Source organism: Aythya marila (genome assembly GCF_965140915.1).
Source record: "Aythya marila genome assembly, chromosome: 2".
Taxonomy (NCBI): Eukaryota; Metazoa; Chordata; class Aves; order Anseriformes; family Anatidae; genus Aythya; species Aythya marila.
Genome location: NC_139043.1, coordinates 97311860 through 97332931, shown reverse-complemented (window position 1 = coordinate 97332931; position 21072 = coordinate 97311860). Strand labels below are relative to the sequence as shown.

The window sequence follows — 21072 nt, the reverse complement described above, 5'->3', positions numbered from 1 at the left end:
ATTTGAAATACATTTTGCCAGATGGTTACAAATGGCTTTCCTCACAGATCATTACTAGGGCTTCCACCATTTTCTTCATTAGCCACCTGATTACAAGGCAAAATACAACTAGTCTGTGGACACCAAGTTTAGAGAAAGAAATGATTATGGTAAATATGAGGATTACTGTTCAGTGGTACTTTGGCAGTACTTTAACTAGAGAGCTGGGCTGACAGAAATTCGTGTAGTACAGCAAAGTAGGAAGTCCTGCACCTACAATGAAATATCTGCATGCAGCATTTACTGTCTGGGGCCAACTGGACAGACATAAATTTTGCAGGAAAAAAAAATAATAAAAAATGGATTTCCTGGGGTAATAAGTTGAACCCCCAGCAGTGCAAACTCAAAGCAATGAAGGTTTATTGCATGGTTGGGTATATTAGCAAAAGCATAGTCAGCAGTACAAAGAAAATGCTTGTTTCTCTATCTTTGACACTTGTAATCCCACCTGGAGTGTTGTGTCCAGTATTGGTTTCCCCATACAGGAAAGCAATGACACTGAGGAGACAGTCAAGCAGAGGAATATCAAAATGGGAGCCTACATGGGGTTTTATGTTTGTTTGTTTGTTTGTTTCCCAAGAGATCATTAAATCTATGTTATTGGGGAATTAAATATGACTGGGAACTTCTTTTCAAGTCCAGATTAATTCACCATCTGTACTGTTACAAGAAAGCATATGCTGATTTCCAATCTTAAGTCCAGCACGAGAGCACTCTTGAGATACTAAGCCTAAACTTTGTCATGCCAATTAAATGTTGCTCCAAGTTGTCTTGCGCTACACCAGGCTGCCCTGTGCATTGATAGAGCCCACAGCAACTCAACTCCTATCTGAAATGTATGAGCCTAGTTATTTCCAAGCATGATGTAGATACTTTAAGCTTTATTTCCTAAATATCTGACAAACAGCAGTGTGGTAAGAGAGCCTGTTTCTCATGGGTTTAATATGTTAAAGTACACTTGCAAAACAGCCTCTAATCAGTTACTTCAGACATGACCTATGAAGACCTGAAAAACATTAATGTACAGGTGAAAAGCATGCTACAGGCAAAAACACTAGAGAGGATCTGGACTTGAAGCCAAATAAGTCAGTCTCTTTCCATTAAAATTAATGGAAATTAATTAATTTTTCAAAAAACTATTTTTTAAAGAAAAAAAATATTTTTTCATTAAAAATTAGATCATGTTATATAATGCATGTGGGCTACATTTTTGCTTTCAGGTGGTAAACTATTTCTTGACTGAGGGGAAGAGAAAAATGCCAAAACATTTATCTCACTTTTTATATAATGACCATTGGTCTGAAATGTGTTATCTGCCATTTTATCTCTGGCTCCTATAGCACTGTAAAGATAATTTTGTAAAGTTTGCTTGGGGATGGCTTATATATTTGTTATACAGTGAGGCATTCCATGCACGAGTGGGGTACACTGTGTAATAGATCTGTATTGAGCCACTATACTTTATAAACACTTTCATAAAACGAAATGTGTGTGTGTGTATCTACTAAAAGTGTATGGGTATACACTTTTGAGTTTGGCATATATGCAAGAACAGTTAGCTACCTTAATACTGTGTTAACAGGGTTTCTTCCCTTCCCCTCTAATTCCTGCACATTGTTCTCTCTTTCTCATAAAGTGCTCAATCAAAAAGATAACTGGGTACTTAAAAATCTGGTTTCTCATTCTTGACCAATGCCCTAACATGTAGACAGGAAGGTCTGTATTTTGTAAACACCCCATTAGAGAAAAATAAAAAAAAAATAAAAAAATCCTAGCATCTCTATTGGTAGAATATTTTATGGGGATTTATGAGAATCAAGAGATGCCAAGTCACTTAGTTATGTAAATTGTGCTGAGAAAACAAACTGAAATTGTTCAAAATATTTACTAGAAGTCACTGATTTATATACATAACAATTTCATTTTGTTTGTTTGTTTGTTTTTGTTTTTCTTTAATAGATTTCTATTTCTTCATTAACTAGGGTGAGTTCTCTTAACTGAGAGTTTTGGGTGATGAGATGCGGGATCAGACAACTTGTGAGCAACCAACTAAAGCTGTCATCATTTTGCATGAAGGATGTATTACATAGTTATGAATGACAAGTTGAATGGAAAAGCATTATTTTAAAAAATGCTCTTAGAAAATAAACATTAGACTTTCGAATATGAATTAAAGAGTGAGAGAGGAGAGAAAGAAATGAAAGTGTTGCTTACACAAGTATGAATGAAATCTTTTCTCTACTGGATAGTTTTAACACATGAAGTGTAGGAAAACAAAAGAAACCACTGTAAAGAAGAAGAAAAAAATGGATGCTTTCTCCGTCCAGGTAAAGTAATTAGGATCAGGATTCAGGGACAGTTGTATCTAGAGAGATTATAAGATTTAACTGAAAACACATGCCTCTCCACAAAAGTTAGGTGAGAGGAGCAAGCTGCTGGAGTCTATCTACATCCATTTAAACTACATCCTAAAATAGTTTTACTATTATGGAAAGGGCCTAGAAAATTCTGCTGCTGGTAACAATAAATAATTTAATAAAATTCAAAAGATACAAGATACTTTCTGAATTAAATTCTTATATATTTTCTAGGGAAAAAAAAAAAAAAAGGAAAAAAAAGATATAGCAGCAACATGAGTTCTGTGGTAGGTTATTTCTCTTAGAGAACACATATGAAATTGGAAAACTCTTTATCCTTTCTTCACTGAAGTCACCATAGGACTCTGCATGACTCATTCTATGTGTCAATATAATGCATCATACAGAAAACGTTTGCACAATCTAAATTAAGTCAGCATGTAAAAATTATTCCTGATAAACAAGTAAATATAATGGACATATTTTCACTTTCAGTTTAAATATGTTTTGTGGATTTCTTATCAATTGTCAATAGAAGGACAGACTGAATCTCTACCCTTTAACATCTCTTTCTGATATTCTGAAACAGTTCCCACAATGCATTACACAACACTAGAGTTTCACTCATAACAGAAGCTTAACTGTTATGAAGCTTAACATAACATTCAGAACTTGAGGCAATGAAGTCTTTTATTTTTTTTATTTACTCTGCTTCATATTACCTTAATATTACCTGAACTATGGCAGTTCTCAGTGCTTAAATATATAAGGTCACTAGCTATTATTTTTTTGTACTTTTGGATGTAAGCAGAGATAAACAGTTTTATGTTTAGAATGACAATAAATAAAATAACAATTTGTTTAGTTAATGTTTCAGAAAAAGGAAGGCCAAACAATATCAGAAAAAGTCATCTCTCTGTCCATCTACTTTAATATTTCCTGAGTTTTGGAGCATGATTTTCTACCACCTTGATATCATTGATACAGATTTTTTTTTTTACTTTTATTTCCTTGCTTATTTATTACTTACAGAATTAATTATAGTACTCAATTACTTCTCATTGTCTTGCTAAGCCATTATTTATATTATCTATGGCACATAATCTGCAGAGACCTAGTAAGTTAGCCACCTTTATATTGCTGATGAAGAGCTGAGGGGGTTAGCTAAATACTCAGTGTATATTACTTGGAAAGAAAAGTGATATGCTACGTGTTACTTGCTATGTAAAGTGCATTTTCATGATTACACTCAGATAGTATAAAATACAATTTTTGAATTGAAAGTCTTTGAATTTTACTAATACTGGCTAACAAGGAAAAGATCAGCTATGTGAAGCACTGGAAACAGTGATGTTTTGAAAACGGATTTATAACACGAGTTCATGAGATATTTGTAGGATTTTGGTTACACTACCAGGTTTATGATTAGAATTGAAATAAATTTAAACTGAAAAATATTTTTCATGTTAACTAAGGCTTTGCAGTGATTATTATCACTCTTTTTTAAAGTAAACATAACTGAAATCCAGGCCCTACAATTCAGGCCCAACGCTACTGATGCCTTTCATAAGATCTCCTATAGAGGAATAGACTATACAGAAGTAAAACAAGCAGAATTAGCCTCTTCATTCAAAAGACTATATATTTATTTTACTATGGTATGCTGGAATTTTGCTGATAATTGATTATATAAGCAGCTGATCAAAAGCTTCATCATCTGGAAAAATACCTAATCTGTGTCTAACTACAGTCATGATAGATATTGATAATTCTACGGAGTTTATAACCTGTTAATATGATTGAGTTAAAAGACAATTAGTAATCATAAATTTGTTTTGAACATTCTGACAAGTGAAGTCAAGCCAGACAAAAGAATCTGCTCCATTAAAATGGTGGTTATTTTACAATGAAGTATCATTATTTAACACCATTATTAAAAATGGACATAATTCATCTGATCAAAGATGGTACTGGAACAATTTTATAAGACAGCGTGAAGTTCAAAAACTAGGAATCATGCAATGACCCAGAGACCTTCCCTGGCGTTGCAATAGTATAAAAAAAAATGGTGAAAAACAGGTGAATCATTTTTTATATTATTTATTTATATATAATTTCAATGGGTTTTGAGATGACAAGTCATTACCAATGAAAATCGTAAATATCATAGTGATACTGATCTTTGGGTGCTTGTTAATACTATGAATATATCCTGGATTTAAATAAAATTATTAATTATAAGAATTATTTTTAATCAACTCTACCTGTGACCCTGCCTATTCCAGAAATGAATGTCACAGTGCAAAGATATGAAACCACTTTCAGCTATTTCTGAATAACTTCATCAGTAAACAGGCCCTTTTAGCGTATTTTCTACTTTGACAGCTTGTGAAATAGAAATTTGGTCAATAAAAACAAAATGTTCTTTTTAGAAGTTAAAAATGTCACAGTCAACAAGCAAAATATAACTGCTAAACATCTCCTTAGTGTCACCCTGTCTGTCTTTTTCCTCCTACCATCAGTATAAACTGATCCAGCTTCCAAGATGCTGACCAGTAATGAGAGATGCGGCACATCCATCACACCCACTGAATCAGAAGGAGGTAAGGGCACACAGATTTTTGAAAGACCATGTTCAATCTATGGATATAAAAGTTGAAGATCTAGAGGAAGACAATGAAGTGTATGATGAGTATTTATAATTCTTGATCTACGTCTGGCTTCTAGTCTGACAAATGTACACTGAAGGAACAATAAAACAATAGTTTCCAAAGACACCCAGGTGAGAAGGACACAGCTGGTCCCTGGAAGGGAAACTAACAGTGTTCTCAGAGGAATAATTTATGACAGGGTTACACAGCAATTTATGAGAAAGTTTGAAAGTTGTTGGAAGGAATGTTGTGTTATTACTCCCACAGGAAGCAGAGCTGTCTTGTGCCACTGGCCTGCTTCCTTATGATGTGTTTTACAATTACTAAGTCTTGTAGTGCCTCTCAACATGAACTTTGCACCAACTCTTAATGATACACAATCAATTTATTTTTATAAATTATTTTAGATAATCCTTTTCTTTATGTGCCAGGAGGCTCCTTCAAGCAGCTTCACACAATATTTCTTGTTGCATTCTACAATGCTGCTAATGTATGTATACCTTCCCTAACACATATAAGGGTGTCTTTACTCCTTATATGTATATCAAAATGTCTACTGTTGCTAGTGACAGACAAATACACCTTCTCAAACTCAGGTACAAAATAAAGTGAAAGGGGAAAAAGAACAAATATGCTCCCCCAACAAAAACAACAACAACAAAAGACTCCAAAAAAGCCATGTAGCCATGTTTCTAATTAGTGTACCATAAGAATTTACTACCCTGTTTCCATTTAATGTAACAGTGGTATATTAAAGACCTTGCTTCATGTTCAGGAGGTTGATAATCATATAAACATATTTAGCTTTATAACATAAACATGGCCAAAATTACGGAACTTTAATTTATGAAATGGGATATTCAGATTTTGCAGCTTCATTATCTTAAGAAAAATCCAAGAATATGTCCAAAGAAAACCTTGTCATTAGCCTTGTTTGGCTCAGGAGAGACCTAGAGCTAAGACATCACTGTCTCATTTAAGGCAGATCAACCAAGATAAATGGGAAAACTGAATATGATTATGGTAGTCATAATTTCAAAATAACACTGAGGGAATGTAATAGAAACTGAAAACTTGGGACCGTGAACAAAAATCAGTGTATATCTTCTTGAGAGATTAAAGCAAATTTTAAACACAAAAACCTAGACTTAAAAATAGTTTTACAGTTTATAGTTTACCATTGGAACAACTATTTTCATAATTATTTTTGTGTTTGAACAAAAAAAGGTTGTTGTTCGCTCAGGTTTTATTTCTTCTATTTAAACATAGCCCTGTGATATTCGGCAAGTAGAAACATTACAATCATGCCAATGCACAAGAACCAGAAAATGCAACCCGGAGAAAAAACAAAACCTGAAACTCATTCATTCAGTAACCAGGTAAGTGAAATGCTGAAGCGAATAAACACCAACCGTGAAAATATACCAAAATATTAAATATAAAATTGGCTTTAGTCATCTGAATTATCATAACCAACACAGATAACGTTTTTTTAAGAATATATGACTTTAATTGATTTTATCCCTTTGATGATAAATTTACAATGAAAATGACAATTCCACCATAATTCTGAAATACATTAGCTACCACTGATTTGCTGGAAATGCCTTTTTTTTTTTTTTGTAGCAGAGGAGTAAATCTGACAAAAATAAATTCTTATACACATCTACCCTAGTGGGATAGCAAGATGAAGTATTTTAAATTAAATTAATGAAGTTAAAATCATATAGAAAAATGCAAACGTTCTTTCTGGACCTCCTCATGCAAGAATTTCCGCAGCACACTGTCATAAAAAAGCGAATAAATAAGGTTTATTTAATGAAAATGAGGTAAAAGTATGTATTTGATGTTGGCCTGGTATTTTACCTATTGTCAGTTGGAATTATAACTTTTCATAACCACCAATACAGATCACATTCCAACCCTGCAATTCTGAGACTATTTGTATTGAGAAGAATACACTTGACTAATAAATACACGGCATTTGCGTAACTTCGGGTGTATTTGCTGATCCTCTGAGGCCTCTCTCCCAAATGCTGTCAAAGATGTTAAGGGCAGCTCCTCAGATACTTGCCGTGGACAGGTCAATTGGAGATGATTTTAGTTAATTTGGAAGAGGAAAAATTTACTTCACCATCTTTCCGGGCTCCCACAATGTGTACTCAGGCATTAGTGAACAAATACATCAAATATAAACTAAAAGCACCCAACATGGTTGGTAAAGGATATCTTAGGGCACATTCAAATAAGATATTCAAAGCCTCCATTGTTGCTTCTAGAAATGTCAGGACAATTCAGAAATGTCAGTTCCTTTACTGGTTTCCAGATTGTAATTGAAGAATCATGTAGCTCTTTTGCTCTTTTTCTCTCTTTCTCTAAGTAGGTCTATAAAGATCAGCTAGAAAGTGCAGACAGAATTGTTCACTGGTTAGCTTTACTTAGAGCTACAGGGTATATATGTGCTTTGTTTTGCCTTATTGATCAATCTAGCTTACATCTTTAGCGCACACAAACAAAAATCAGAAAAAAATAAAAAGTTGATGAAAAACCACGAACAACACAAAACAAATAAAGTTCCAATCGTGCAAATTTTGCTTCACTGGATAAAGCACTTCTTGACACAGTAATGTTCAGAATCACCCTCCCCCATAAAAATACAGGATTGAGACTGAAGCCATTCTTTTTTTTTTCTTTTTTTTTTCCTTTTTTTTTTTTTTTTTTTTTTCCCTTAAGGCTATACAACACAAAGAAATAAAGCATGGAAAGAACACCTCATTGAGTTGAACACTTCATTCTTCTGGCTCTGGTGTGAGCCTTTGACAAAGCAATTGTGTGGTCCAAGTCATTTGTCTTACTGGGACAACAAGAAGAGAAAGAAAAGGGGAAAAAATTAAAGAGAGGGAAAAAATATTGGAAGAAGAAAGTCAATGATCCCAACAATAAAATCCAAAATTGACTTTACAATCACAGGTACAAATTGCTCAGGTCGATAATTTCATTTCTCCTAAAGATCACTGTCGTCTAAAACTAATTAGAGGCGCAGGTTCCCGAGGAATTGTCAATATTCAAAGTAAATATTGGAGTTTAGAAGGTTATCATTCTTCTACTGCGGCAGTCTGACAGGGTGACCGGAAATATTGTCATGTGTTGTCAAGTTCAGGATGTTGTTAACGACCGAATCCTTGCTCCAGCTCATGAATCTGTCTCCTATTTGGCCTTCCTTTATAGTGGAAAGACTAAGAAGCCAGAAAAGGTTGAATATTTCCACCCTCCCATGAGGTTACCCCTTTCCAGTTTGAGATGCACTTTGTCTTCTCTTTCCATGAGGAGCAAGACCCCATTGCTGGCTGCTTCTCTGGTGACGTCCTGATCCCCTGCAAAAGCTGAAATCACTGGGTAGCCGTTTTGCATTAAACTTACCTAAAAAGTGCAAAGAGAGAGAATCTAAGTTTTGTCAATGCTCTCAGTGACTTGTTTGTCCTGTGCATGTCATTAAACTTTTGCACAGGTTAGAAATGGATGAATTAAACTAAGGCAATGCATGATTTTCATCATGCACGAACACCCCTTTAATTAATAACCTACAGCCTCATTCTTTATTTTCTGGGTTTGTTAAATAAAAAAAAAAACAAAAAAAAAGACACACACAAAAACAAACAAACAAAACAAACAAACAAACAAACAAAACAGTCTAGAGATGAACATTTGAAAAAGGCAAGATATCATCTTCTTTAGATCACAACCCACCTGGATGGTTTGTCTGTTATAGACCTTGACCACGTGGAAACTGAAACTATATATCCCTTTTCTTGGTGCTACAAATATACTGGAAGCAAGATCAAAATGGTTGCCAATATTAACTAATACCTGGAAAGTAAACAAAGGGGGAAAAAAAAGAGGGGGGATGTGGAGGAGAGACACAGAAAGAAAGAAAGATTAGCCCCCGCCTTAGCAAAGTGACTGTGAAAATCAGACACAAGTTCCATGACCAATATAAAGTGTACTCCAAATGGCATTTGCAGTGCAATTAAAAGTGCACTGCAGGAGAAAGGAGACAAGTTACAGAGGTATTTAAAATGCACCACAGATCATAAATGGTTTAGTTACACAATGATGAACTCCAAACCCTGTAGGATGAAGTGCAAATGTCCACACAGTGCTGTCAATGAAGCAAAGGTGACAAGGGGTGGTGGTGGTGAGTAGTGAAGCAAACCCAGAACTTATCAGCAAAAGTACATTTTCAGCTAGCACTACTGAAAACAGATTTGTCCTCGAGTTTAATAGAATATACAACTAAAATCGGACCATGATATTTTTCATCTGAGAGGAACCAAGAAAAAGATCCTCAGCACCAGCATCTGCCTCCCATGCCTCTCCATCCCTCTGGACGGCTGTGTCGGCTGGCACGCAACCTCCTCGGGTGGCTGGAAAGAACCTACACCTCTTTCCCGACAACAGTCTCAGTTTGCCATATATTTCAACGGTTCTTAAATCAAAACAAAATAAAAAGAATAAATAAATATTAAATTAAAAAAAAAAAAAAAGAGCTGAGCCCTCTGGCAGAAGTTGCAACAGAAAATAATAATAATAATAATAATAATAATAATAATAATAATAATAATAATAATAATAATAATAATAATAATAATAATAATAATAATAAAGAATATATAAATAAATAACACGTTCCTGCGGTGCTCCCGTGGGGTGAGCCCCTGCTGGCTGCTCCGCTGTGCTCGCCCCCACGGGTCTTGGCTGCATCCCCGCTCCCGCCTGGCCCGGCGGCTGTCACTGTTTCCCGCGCAGCTTCACTCAGTTTTGCAGTCTGCGATCTCGGTATTAACGAAGAAAAATAAAATGCAGAAAAAAAAAAAAAAAGAGAGAGGCACCACGAGGGGCAAAACCCCATTGTTTCGAAGAAAAGGGGAAAATTTAATTCGTTATTGTGTGAACCGAGGGAACAACGCCTTCAAACTCCCGAGAACTAAGCATTGTCGGGTAAAGCATATATAAAATACACTATACATGAAGAAACTTTTTTTTTTTTTCTCTGCTGGTCTGACATTATGGGATCTTGTACACGAGGAATAACTGTGGAAACTCATTAGGAGGAACAGGTAGACAGATGAATGACAGGTGGACAGAGATTGGAAAAAAAAAAAAAGAAAAAAAAAAAAACACGATAGAAAACTGTGTGTGTTCACATTTTGTCTGACCCTGAAATACCACTTCAGGCATCGGGGACAGTAAAACAAAACAAAACAAAACAAGTACACTTAATTGCAAAAAAAAAAAATCAAGCGTAACGACGGGGCATGGACTCCGGGAGGCAGGCAAGACGGCGGGGAAAGGGCAGAGCGACCAGTTCGGGATGCTTGATGCTCTGTCCATCTGTCCGGCGTAAACCGTGAAGGATAACCCCGCTCCTAACCCACCGGGGCCACTGCCCGCCTCGTCTGATAACGTGGGTGTTGTACACGGGGAACACCCTCTTCTTCCCCTGCCCTCCCATCCCCCGGGAGGTGCCGTGACACTGCCAGACACGCTCGGAAGCGGCAGATCTGGCGACTGCCCATCAGCTAGCGGCTTCCCTCCCTTTGTCCCCCAAATGAGGATGCGCTCCCCTCTCCGCGGGGTCACCCCTGACTGCCCGGGGCAATCCTCTGCTGCGGGACGCCCCCGCCAGAGTCCGAGGCACGGGGTCCCAGGGCAGGGGTCCCCTCTGTACGTGTTAGCGATGGGACAGGACCGTTCAGCCCCCCCCCGCTGCCCCAGGAAAGCCCGGCTGCCACCTACAAGAACTTCCCAAACTCCTCCTGGGGAGCTGTGAAGTGGTGGGTCAGCGTTAGCAGGCGGCGGGGGAGCGAGAAGGAAATCAGGCGTGTAATACCGGGGGGCAGCGAAGGCAAAGCGGGCGGCGTCTGACCTGGTCGAAGTAGATGGTCATGGTGCGGTTGCTCATCTCGGAGGGCTCGTGGTTGGTGCTCCGGGTGGCCGAGAAGGCCACCTTGGCGCTGCCCGAGCGCACCGAGATCCCCAGGGAGGAGGTGATGGCGCCGTCGGCCGAGGGGCTGGAGTCGCACACCACCAGGCACTTCCCCTCCAGGACGATGGGCTCCGTGTCGTTCTGCGCCCGCACCGGGCACCCGGCGGGCAGCAGCAGCAGCAGCAGCGGCAGCGCCGCCGCCAGGCAGCAGCAGCACCCGCCGCCCGCCGGCTCCGCCAGCGCCCCCCGCCGCCGCCGCCGCCCCATGCCCAGCGCCGGGACGCCGCCGCCGCTCGGGCTCGCCGTCGCCGTGCGGGCGCCCCGAGCCGCTGCCGCCGCCGCCGCCGCCGCGGGCGGGCGGGCGCGGGGAGGCGGAGGGGGCTGCGCGCCTGCTGCCGCCGCGGCGCCCCGCGGCCAGCGCTCTGCGGGACGGCGGCTGGGCGGCGGCGGCTGGGGCCGCGCCTTCCTCCCTTATCCTTATCCTCCTCCTCCGCCTCCTCCTCCTCCTCTTCCTCCGCGCGGGGCGAAGGAGCCTCCTCAGAGGGCGGGTGGCGCGCAGCCTGGCAAGGGCAAAAGACGGCGGTGAGGCAGGGGGGAGACGGGCACCGGCGGCGGTTCCCCACCCGCACCCTCCCCCAGACGGCACAACAGGTTTGGGAGACGCCGCGCTGCCCGGCGCCTCACCTCCTCTGCTCTACTCTTTCCCCCGTGCAGCCCCAGCGGCACTCGGAGGCGGCAGGGGGGCAGAGCTCGCCTCCGACCCTACTGCCGAGCACCCAGGGGGCGCGGCAGGCGGTCCCCTCCCGGCCCCACACCGAGAGGGGAGCTCCAGCACCCCACTAGTTCCCGCAGCCCCATTATTACTATTATTTATTTATTTATTTATTTTTACCTCGATCACCTAACGCCCCAGCCACTAGGGAAGATTCTCTAAAAAGATTTTTATGCCCCCTCTCGCCCTGCCTTGCGCTGCCCCTTCATCCCTGGGGCTCGCAGGACACCGGGCACCCCGGAGCCCGCGCCCATCCGCAGCGCTGCCCTGGCCAGGCTCCGGCAGCCGCCGCCCTCCTTCCTCCCCGCCCGGGGGCTGCTGCACTTGGGGATCTCTCATACTTCCCAACCCTTTGTCCCCAGGCCAGGCTACCGTCGTTGCCGCCGATCCCTGGGGCTCCCTAAACTCTAGGGAAGGAAACGGCCGGCTCGGGCATCCCGCGGCTCCCGCCCCGGCATGCAGAACACATCGTAAGTGGCAAAACCTCACCCGGCGTCTCCCTGGGAAGTTGCATCTCAGTTTTCTCCGCTCAGCAGAACACACTGTGCTCTCGCTGCCGGTAGATCCCCCCCTACGCTTCCCCCGAGGCACCTCTGCCACTCACCTTACTCCGCACCTTATCACTGCTAATATTTAAAATCGTATTTTGCAAAGGGAACGGCCGGCGGGGAGGGGAACGGCCTTTTTACCTGGGAGGTCCATGACGGGAGAAGAGGGCTGGCTAGGTAGCGCGTCCGCGAACTTGTATTGCTTAGAGAAAATGAGCCGAGATCGCGCTGGCAGAAAGAAAAGGAAACAGGAGTCGCCTTTTTTCTCTCCCGCCCATCGCCAATAATCCACCTCCCCCCCCCCCCCCACCCCGGCCGGCACCACCACCCCACTTCCTCCCTCCTCCCCTCACCACACACGCACACACACACACATATTGACACACGGACACACGCACACTCGCTCGCCCCTGGCAGGGATCCGGGTGCCGGCAGCGGAGCTCCGGCACCTCCCGCTCCGGCACCACGGGCAGCAGTGGCAGGGCGCGGGGCTCCTACCGGGGCGGTTTCCCAGCTGCAGCTCGTCGCCGGCAGCTGGGAAGAGCCGTGCCAGCTCCGTCCCCCCGTTCCGGGCAGTTCAACCCGTCGAGTTGAAACGCCGCGGTGCAAACACGCCACCGAGGCGTTAGCGCGTACTGGCAGCCGCTGCGGCGACAGGGCGCAGCACGGCGAGCTGGAAGCTGCTCGGATTCACAGACTTTAACCGCCGATAATAGTGACGATAGGAGGAATCGTTCAGGTGGACGCCTCGTTTGGGGCGCGCCAAGCCCAAAGGCTACCCACGACGCCCCGATGGGTTTCCCGGGCGGACCTCGCTCAGCGGCGGCTCCCCCTTCAGCCAAGCATTTCTATCCCGGCTCCCGGCTCCGCTCCCGGGCCAGGACCCGCTCCCGCACCCGCTTCCAGCCCCGCACCCGCACCGCACCCGCACCGCCCGCGGCTCGGCGCTAAGCGCGGGCGGGCGGCGCCACCTGGCGGCGGCGGGACCGGGAGTACGGGAGGGAGGGAAAATCCCGAAGGGCCGAGGAATGGGGGTGGCCGCCCCCTCCCGCTGCCCGCGGGGCCAGGGAGAGTTGGGCTTGCGGGGCCCTCCGGCCTCGCAGGGCGATCGTGATGCTGCATGTGGCCGCCGAAGTCAGCATCCGCTATCGCCGGCTGCAAATGTTTCATGCGTCTCGGCTGCTGAGAGGGAGGGGAAGGTCTGGCAGTGAAGTTTTGTGAAAAAAAAAGCATCACCTTTCAATGCATTTCTCTCTGTTGTAAATTGGTTTTCTGGATGCATATGGCGTTTTCCTGTACATCCTGATAGCAGATTTCAGCGTCTGAGAGTAACTTGTCAGAAAACTGCATATAAATCTAAATGGTAGCCCTAACGCTCTTGAGCTGGAGAAAAAATTGCAGGTGTATCTCCATAGTAAAATTACGATCTCATCTATGAATGAGCACTCCTGTTTCAATCTTCTGCTTTAACCACCAGTAAGGAACCCCTGCGGGTGTCTGCCTGATGATTTGCACTGAGAAATTAATCATGCCCTGAAAGCACGGCTAAGCAGTGTGCAGGGAATTCCAAACCTATAGCTCTTTATTTCAAATGAGAATTTTATACTAAGCCTGAAATACTTGTGTTTGATGGTCTTTTTTCTGAGTTCAAGCATGGAGGGATGACAGTAGAAAGCTGAAAAGCATGGTGCATTAACAAATATGAGAAATCAGAGCAGGAACCAGTCTGTGGCTGTAAGGAAGCACCTATTCTGCAATGCAATGAAAAGTACCACAGAAATTCCTCCAGAAGACATCTACACTCAATCTCACATAGGTCTAGTACACTGGGGAACTGCTATTATTTCTCTTTAGATCAGACTAGTCATTGATTATTACTCTGTTGTGTAAACAAGGGATGAAAGCAGAGCCAAAAGATTTGTTCCTTCTTTTATGTGACTTGCAACATAAGGCCCAGTGGTGAGGGAGTGATGGCACATCATCACTTCTTTATGCTGCTTTCAAGAAAGATGAGCATAAAAACTAAAGGCAATTGGAAGGCCCTTGAATCTACTGTTCATCTACAGAATAAATAAATAAATAAATACATAAATAAATAAACATGAAATCTTGCTTCTCTTTTAATACAAGGACTGAATCCCACACTTACTGAATCCCTCTTCTTTATAGATAGTAAAAGAACTGTCAGTAAAGCATGAATGGAAAGAAGAAATAACAGAATAAGAATATTTATTTCTAAACAAATACACAATTATATGAACATTAGAGTGTTTATTAAAAAATAAAATAAAAATCTCCACTTATTATTTCTAATTAAATGCTGTCCTTAAGGGATAAATCTGCAGCTTTCTTGAAGCTATGTTGAAGCTAAGAATTATGTTTGCATTTTCCTTTCTTTTGTGAGTGGCTAGGCTGAAAACGCAACATTTGGAATTACTAGTTGCAGTTCACTCAGTTATGATGTGACTTCAGAAAGTGTAACTTTTAAAGAAAATAGATAAGTTAAATACAGTCCTCTTTTTTGAGCCCAAAGAATTGCTTTATGTCAGAAAAGAACTGCGTGTTATCAAGCTCGTGCCATTTTTCATCACTTTGTTAAGACTGCTAGGAATATAAACATTTCTACCAGGGACACCTGATGGCATGGAACTTCTACAAGAAATTAAACTGTTCACTTCTTTGGGGTTAGCACTCACCTTGAACTCATTTAAGCCAATGGCTTCAAGGGGAAAAACTTTGTCTTAACTACTAAAGCAGCAGAAAGGTATTTTGGTAAGTCCAACTGTTTTGCATGCATTATTTACATTAATGCCTAACAAAATGGAACACTTCTTTCCCAAAGAAAGCATATACATATCCGTTCCTCAGATTTGTATGTACCTGGATGTTACATGTATAAATAGACGAATAAAACACAGAAAAAAGAGGAATGTTCGCTTAGTGTGAAACACACTTTTGTCTTCCCATAATATTAGTATAAGTTTGTGACAGGAATATATATATATTATTTTTATTTTTTTTTTGATCATCCAGGATACAGACTAATGGTAAATAGACTACCATTTCACTTGTTAAACATTGTCTTCATGAATTATATCCTTCAAAAATTCATACTGTAAAACATAAACAAATGGAATTTAATAAATCTGATTCTTGTTTTCTTTGCAAACAGCTACTGGTAGGGAAAATATTAACCACAAATTGTGGTTAAATCAATTAAGGTAATACCTATCCGCAAATTGTTTTAGATCTACCAGCTATGGTATTATACCTACCAGCTATGGCAAAGATTATATAACTTTCTGATGACAACATGCACAATATTTTCAAGTGTACACAACACAGGAAAAACAAAACAAACAAAACAACAAACATAATAAATTAGAATTTGTTCACAGAGATGCTTAGGTTTCTTTTCTCCTGAGCCTTAATGCCTCACACATCAACCAAGGCAGTTATGTTATATTTTCTCCTGCAGAGGAAGATTTATCATGAGTGTTTCTGAGGTGTCAGTTCTTAATTGCAGAAGTACTTCTTTCATAGGAAGGTCAGGACTTTTGCATGACACATCCTCATATGGAATATGATGTCTGATATAATTTCAGAAATATTTGCATAAAGTTTTGTACATTGAAAGAAATATGTGTAATTCTCAAGAACACATTATTTGCTCTCATAAAAATGTCAAAACAATCCAAGATAGCGGTCTGCTTTGATATATGAAATTTTCTCCATAAAATAACTCTATTTTCTAATAATTTGATTTAATACCATTTAATATCAGATTAGATCTCTGAATGCCATTATATTTTAACATTCAAAATTACTTGGATAATACTTTTTCTTCACAAACTTACTGAAATATTGTCAAAGCTTTTCTTCAGTAAAATTTTAATGTGGCAATTCTTTTATTAAAATGTTGTTGAATAGAGTCTTGTACATCCCATGCAGATGAAATGCACATGAAATACTGTGTAACTGTGGTGGTACCAGAGCTGTGCTGTGATATTTAAATACACTCTTCTAAGACAAATTTTTGATGCTGCTATCTTACATACTATACCAGATATGTTCAATAAATAGTCCCCGCAGTGGAATCATTTGCACTTAGGAATATGCTGCTCTACTCTGTTTAATCTCTCTAATTTCATAGAATTTGAGCTCCAGGAGGAGAGGGGATTAATAGTTTCTAAAATGAAAGTTATTCTTTTTTTCTAATATAACATTCTGACTCTATCACCATCCTCGTTGACCAACAAATTTTCAGGCTGTTCTGGTGCGCTTGAGATAATTTAGAAATGCAGGTGTCAAATAATTTGAAAAATAGTGCAGATATTTTTATTTTTCTAATCAGAAAAATCAGAAATGTTCAGGCAATGTGCATGCAGTATCCTGTAGAGTCAGTGCATTCAACACTTAAGTTCAGTCTACAAGGTTTGGTCATGTCCTCAGAACAAGCTTTAACAATGATGTTGAGCACTTTTTTTTCTATTGCCTGAGATCATTCTTTCCAAAATATCAGTTTTTAACTTGATAACAAAACAGAGCAACCCAGTATCCCCTAATGTTTTCGGGTGTGATTTTTGTTTGTTTGTTTGTTAGTTTTAATATAAAAAGAGAAAACATTTGGGGTAAGTGTTTATCACATTAGACTAGTAGCAATACTTATTTCTTTTATATGCAATGCTCGGCACTGCCTGTGTACCTAAGCTTTGTGTCTGCACCTTCCAGTCATACCAAATTACAATTTGATGTTTTAAATTAGGGAAGCATATTTTTTAAATGTCTCTCTACACTAACAGAACTTAAGATTTCATCTATACTATTGCACCTGCAAAAATGTATGTGTGTACCTAATATCTTCCCTCTGAGACTCCCAACTGAATTCAGAGACTGAAAACTTTAAATGAAAATTTTAATCAAAAAGTTGCTATAAACATATCACATTTGTGAATTTCCTTTCAGGAAATCCCTTCAGAATCAGAACCAATATATATAAAGTTATTTGAAGTGAATGTATGTTAGATGGACAGATAGATAGATAAATAGATAGCATAGGTATATATTAGGTACTTATATTATTAGGTACTTATTATTAGGTACTAATACTATGTATTAGTTTCATGTGAGATTCATGAAGGACTAATGTTTTTTTAAAAATAGCTTTTGCATTGACTTGCTTGCTACAGGTGAGATGTGTCTATATATTGTCACACAGATGCTAATTTTACAACTGAGATATGAACTATTTATTTTTGTAAGATTCTGAAAACTGGGCTTTGAAATACAGCAAAGAGATGACACAGCCTTCAGTTGCATTACTTGGTTTCTATAGTTCGTTCATCTAGATTTCAAAGTGGGTCTTCCAGTTCTATTTGAAAACAGTTACACCAAATTTCATGTTTTTACTAATGCATGATAATTTGCTTTATCAGGGAAAACTGTAACATTTCTTAGAACTATCCAGAGAAATAAAAATACTGCAGATAAAAGACAACACCATTAACTATTTTATTTAGTTACTTCTCAGTTCAGCCTTCCAGAATACAAAGTCAGTTTTGAAAAGCAATGTTGTAGAAGACTGCCTAATGACATACATGGAAGAAAATCTATAACTCTTTTGTTAATATAATTTTTATTGTTACTTCAGTTTTTGATTCTGCTTGAAAGAGGAAAACCTTTTCTGAGAAAGCAACTGCTCTGTAAAGAAAGAGGCCTCTGTATACTGTCTCAAGTTGCATTTATAAAACAATAATACAAAACAAACAAACAAAAAAAAACCTACTTGCTTTAGAAACCTTATCTGTTATATAGAGCTATAACCATTCTGAAACAGAGCAAAACTAGCTAGGTTCAGTCTGTGTAAAATTCATCAAAAAGAACTGTGATTCAGCCAAGAGACTAATTATAGCTTTAGAAAATTAAAACAGATGTACTGGTCACATCTACATGCTCATTCCACCTCAGCACAGTGGCTGTTGAGAATGCTCTGATGACATTTGAGAGACCCAAAAGATTTGAGTCTCTAAGCTTTCCTCATTGTGTAAAAGATCCCTGTCAATGACTTATTCATGAGCATTTCTTCTAACTTGTTATGCTATGCTTTTTCACTTTTCCTCCACATGAGTTCATTATTTTCTCTGATAATTAAACTAATATATCCAAATGTAGACATAAAGTTGTACACATTACAGGACTGTAGCATTTCTCAAGTTACTACAATGGCTTATGTGAAATCCAAAGTAGCTGGTGGCTGTCAAAATGAGGTTGTATTTAGAATAGAATGAACAGTAGTTCAGTTGTAAGGGATCCTACAAAGATTGTCAAGTCCAACTGTCTGATCACTACATGGCTAACAAAAATTCAAAGCATTTCAGTGAAAGCATTGGTCAAATGCATCTTGAACACTGACAGGCATAATGCATTGTAGAATCATAGAATCATTAAGGTTAAAAAAGACCTCCAGGATCATCTGGTCCAACCATCCCCCTATCACCAATGTCACCCACTAAAGCGTATCCCTGAGCACCACATCCAAACTTTCCTTAAACACCCCCAGGGATGGTGACTCCTCCCTGGGCAACCTGTTCCAATGCCTGACTACTCTTTCTGAGAAGAAATGTCTCCTAATTTCTGATCTGAACCTCTCCTGGTACATCTTGAGGCCATTACCTCTAGTCCTATCACTAGTTATGTGTGAGAAGACGCCGACACCCAGCTCCCCACAACTTCCTTTCAGGTAGTTGTAGAGAGCAACAAAGTTTCCCCTGAGCCTCCTCTTCTCCAGACTAAACAACCCCAGTTCTCTCAGCCAGGCCACCTCTGTATCTCTGGTGGCCTTGTGTTCCAGGCCACCAGTCTATCAACCACTTCTCTAGGAAGCCTTTTCCAGTATTTGAACATCCTCACAGTTAATAATTTTTTCCTGATGTCCAATCTGACCCTTCCCTGGTGCAGATTTGTGCTATTCCTGAGTGTCCTGTCTTTGGTTCCCAGGGAGAAGAGACCAGCATCTCCCTCTCCATTTCCCTTCCTCAGGAAGTTATAGAGAGCAATGAGGTCACCTTGGAGTCTTCTATTCACCAGACTAGACAACCTAAGTGTCCTCAGTCTCTCCTCATAGGATATGCCTTCCACCCCTTTTACCAGCTTTGTTGTCCTCCTATGGACTCTTTCACGTATCTCAACATTTTATTTATTTATTTATTTATTTATTTATTTCAGTAGGGGAGCTCAGAACTGCAGACAACAATCCAGGTGAGGTTGCAACAGTATAACAGGAGAATCACCTCTTTTCACTGTCTGTTTATGCTATGCTTAATGCATCCCAAAATGTGATTTGCCTTCTTGGCTGCCATGAGAGGAGAAGTATTTGGTTTGCGTGGGTATTACAAGGTATTATGAAGGTATTTAGTTTATGTGGCAAGGTTTTGGTAATGGAGGGACTGCAGGGATTGGGTCTGTAAGAAGAGACCTGGGGTTGCCCCCACATTAGACAGATCTGGTTTCAGCCAACTCCAAAACGGACCTACTACTGTCCAAAGCTGAGTCTATCAGCCAAGCTGGTGGTATATCTATGGTAACGTATTTAAGAAAGGATAAAAAACCACTGTGCAGCAGCTATGAGAATGAAGAGTGGAAAAAAAAAAAAAAAAAAGAAAGAAAAAAAAAGTGAGACACACAGCTCTGTAGATAGCAATGTCAGAAAAGAAGGAAGGAGAAGAAGTGCTCCAGGTGCCAGAACAGAGACCACGTTGAAGAAGGCTGCTCCTACAAACCACAGCACACCTCACAATCCATCAAGCGGATGTGCCCTGGAGGAAACTGCAGATCATGGATAGCCCACTGTGGAGTCAGGAACTGCAGCCCGTGGAGGACCCATGCTGGAGCACTCTGTTCTTGATTGATTGTATCTCATGGAAAGTGCCCATGCTGAAGCAGTTCTTGAAGAACTACAGCCTGTGGGAAGAACCCATATTGGGGTAGTTCATGAAGGACTGCAGCTCACGGGCAAGATCCCACACTGGAGCAGGGGAAGAGTATGTGGAAGAAGGAGCAGCAGAGGAGCTGTTCTGGCTCCCCCTTTCCCCATCCTGCATATTACTCGGCAGGAAAAAAGTGGAAGACTCAGGAGTGAAGGAAGGAGGAGGAGTGGGGGGAAGGTGTTTTTAGTTTTGTTTTTATGTCTTACTGCCTTACTCTGTTATCAACCAACGATAAATTAAATTAATCTTCCCCAAGTTGAGTTCATTTTGCCAATGATGATAACTGGCAAGCAACACATTCTTCTTATCTTGACCCATGAGCTTTTTTATCTTATTTCCCCCCCCCCCCCCCCCCCCCCCCCGTCTTGCTGAGGAGGGGGAGTGAGAGAGCAGTTCAGTGGGCACAAGAAAGCCAGAAAAGGTCAATCCACGCCTGTCCTCTAGGATGCAGGAAGATTTATGCCCATTCATGGAGTTCACATCCCTGATGTGAATTAGATATACCTCAATTCAGATCTGTGCTGCTGTGGGTTTCAGCTCCAACACTTACGACAAAATTTCTTATCTCTTTTGCTTTGGCAGGTCTGCGAAGACTTATGTTCTTACCTCATTAGAAATTGTTCTGAATAGCAATCTTTGTCTCCTTTGAAAGCATCAGGAAATGTATAGCCAGTCCAAATCCAGTCATTGTGCATCAGTCCAGCATTACATTGTTCTCTTCCAGAATCTAAAGC

At 40.7% G+C, this 21072-nt stretch overlaps 1 protein-coding gene across 1 annotated transcript; it reads right to left on the bottom strand.

The window, feature by feature from the left end:
- Window positions 1-7955: 7955 nt before the first annotated feature.
- On the bottom strand, window positions 7956-12842 carry CBLN2 (cerebellin 2 precursor). The gene is made up of 5 exons (XM_082752676.1): window positions 12752-12842; window positions 12495-12581; window positions 10974-11593; window positions 8795-8914; window positions 7956-8467 (listed from the first exon to the last, which is right to left on the bottom strand). The coding sequence occupies exons 3-5, from the start codon at window positions 11298-11300 to the stop codon at window positions 8270-8272; spliced, it is 645 nt and encodes a 214-aa protein (XP_082608802.1). The 5' UTR covers window positions 11301-11593; window positions 12495-12581; window positions 12752-12842; the 3' UTR covers window positions 7956-8269.
- Between the last annotated feature and the right edge of the window lie 8230 nt (window positions 12843-21072).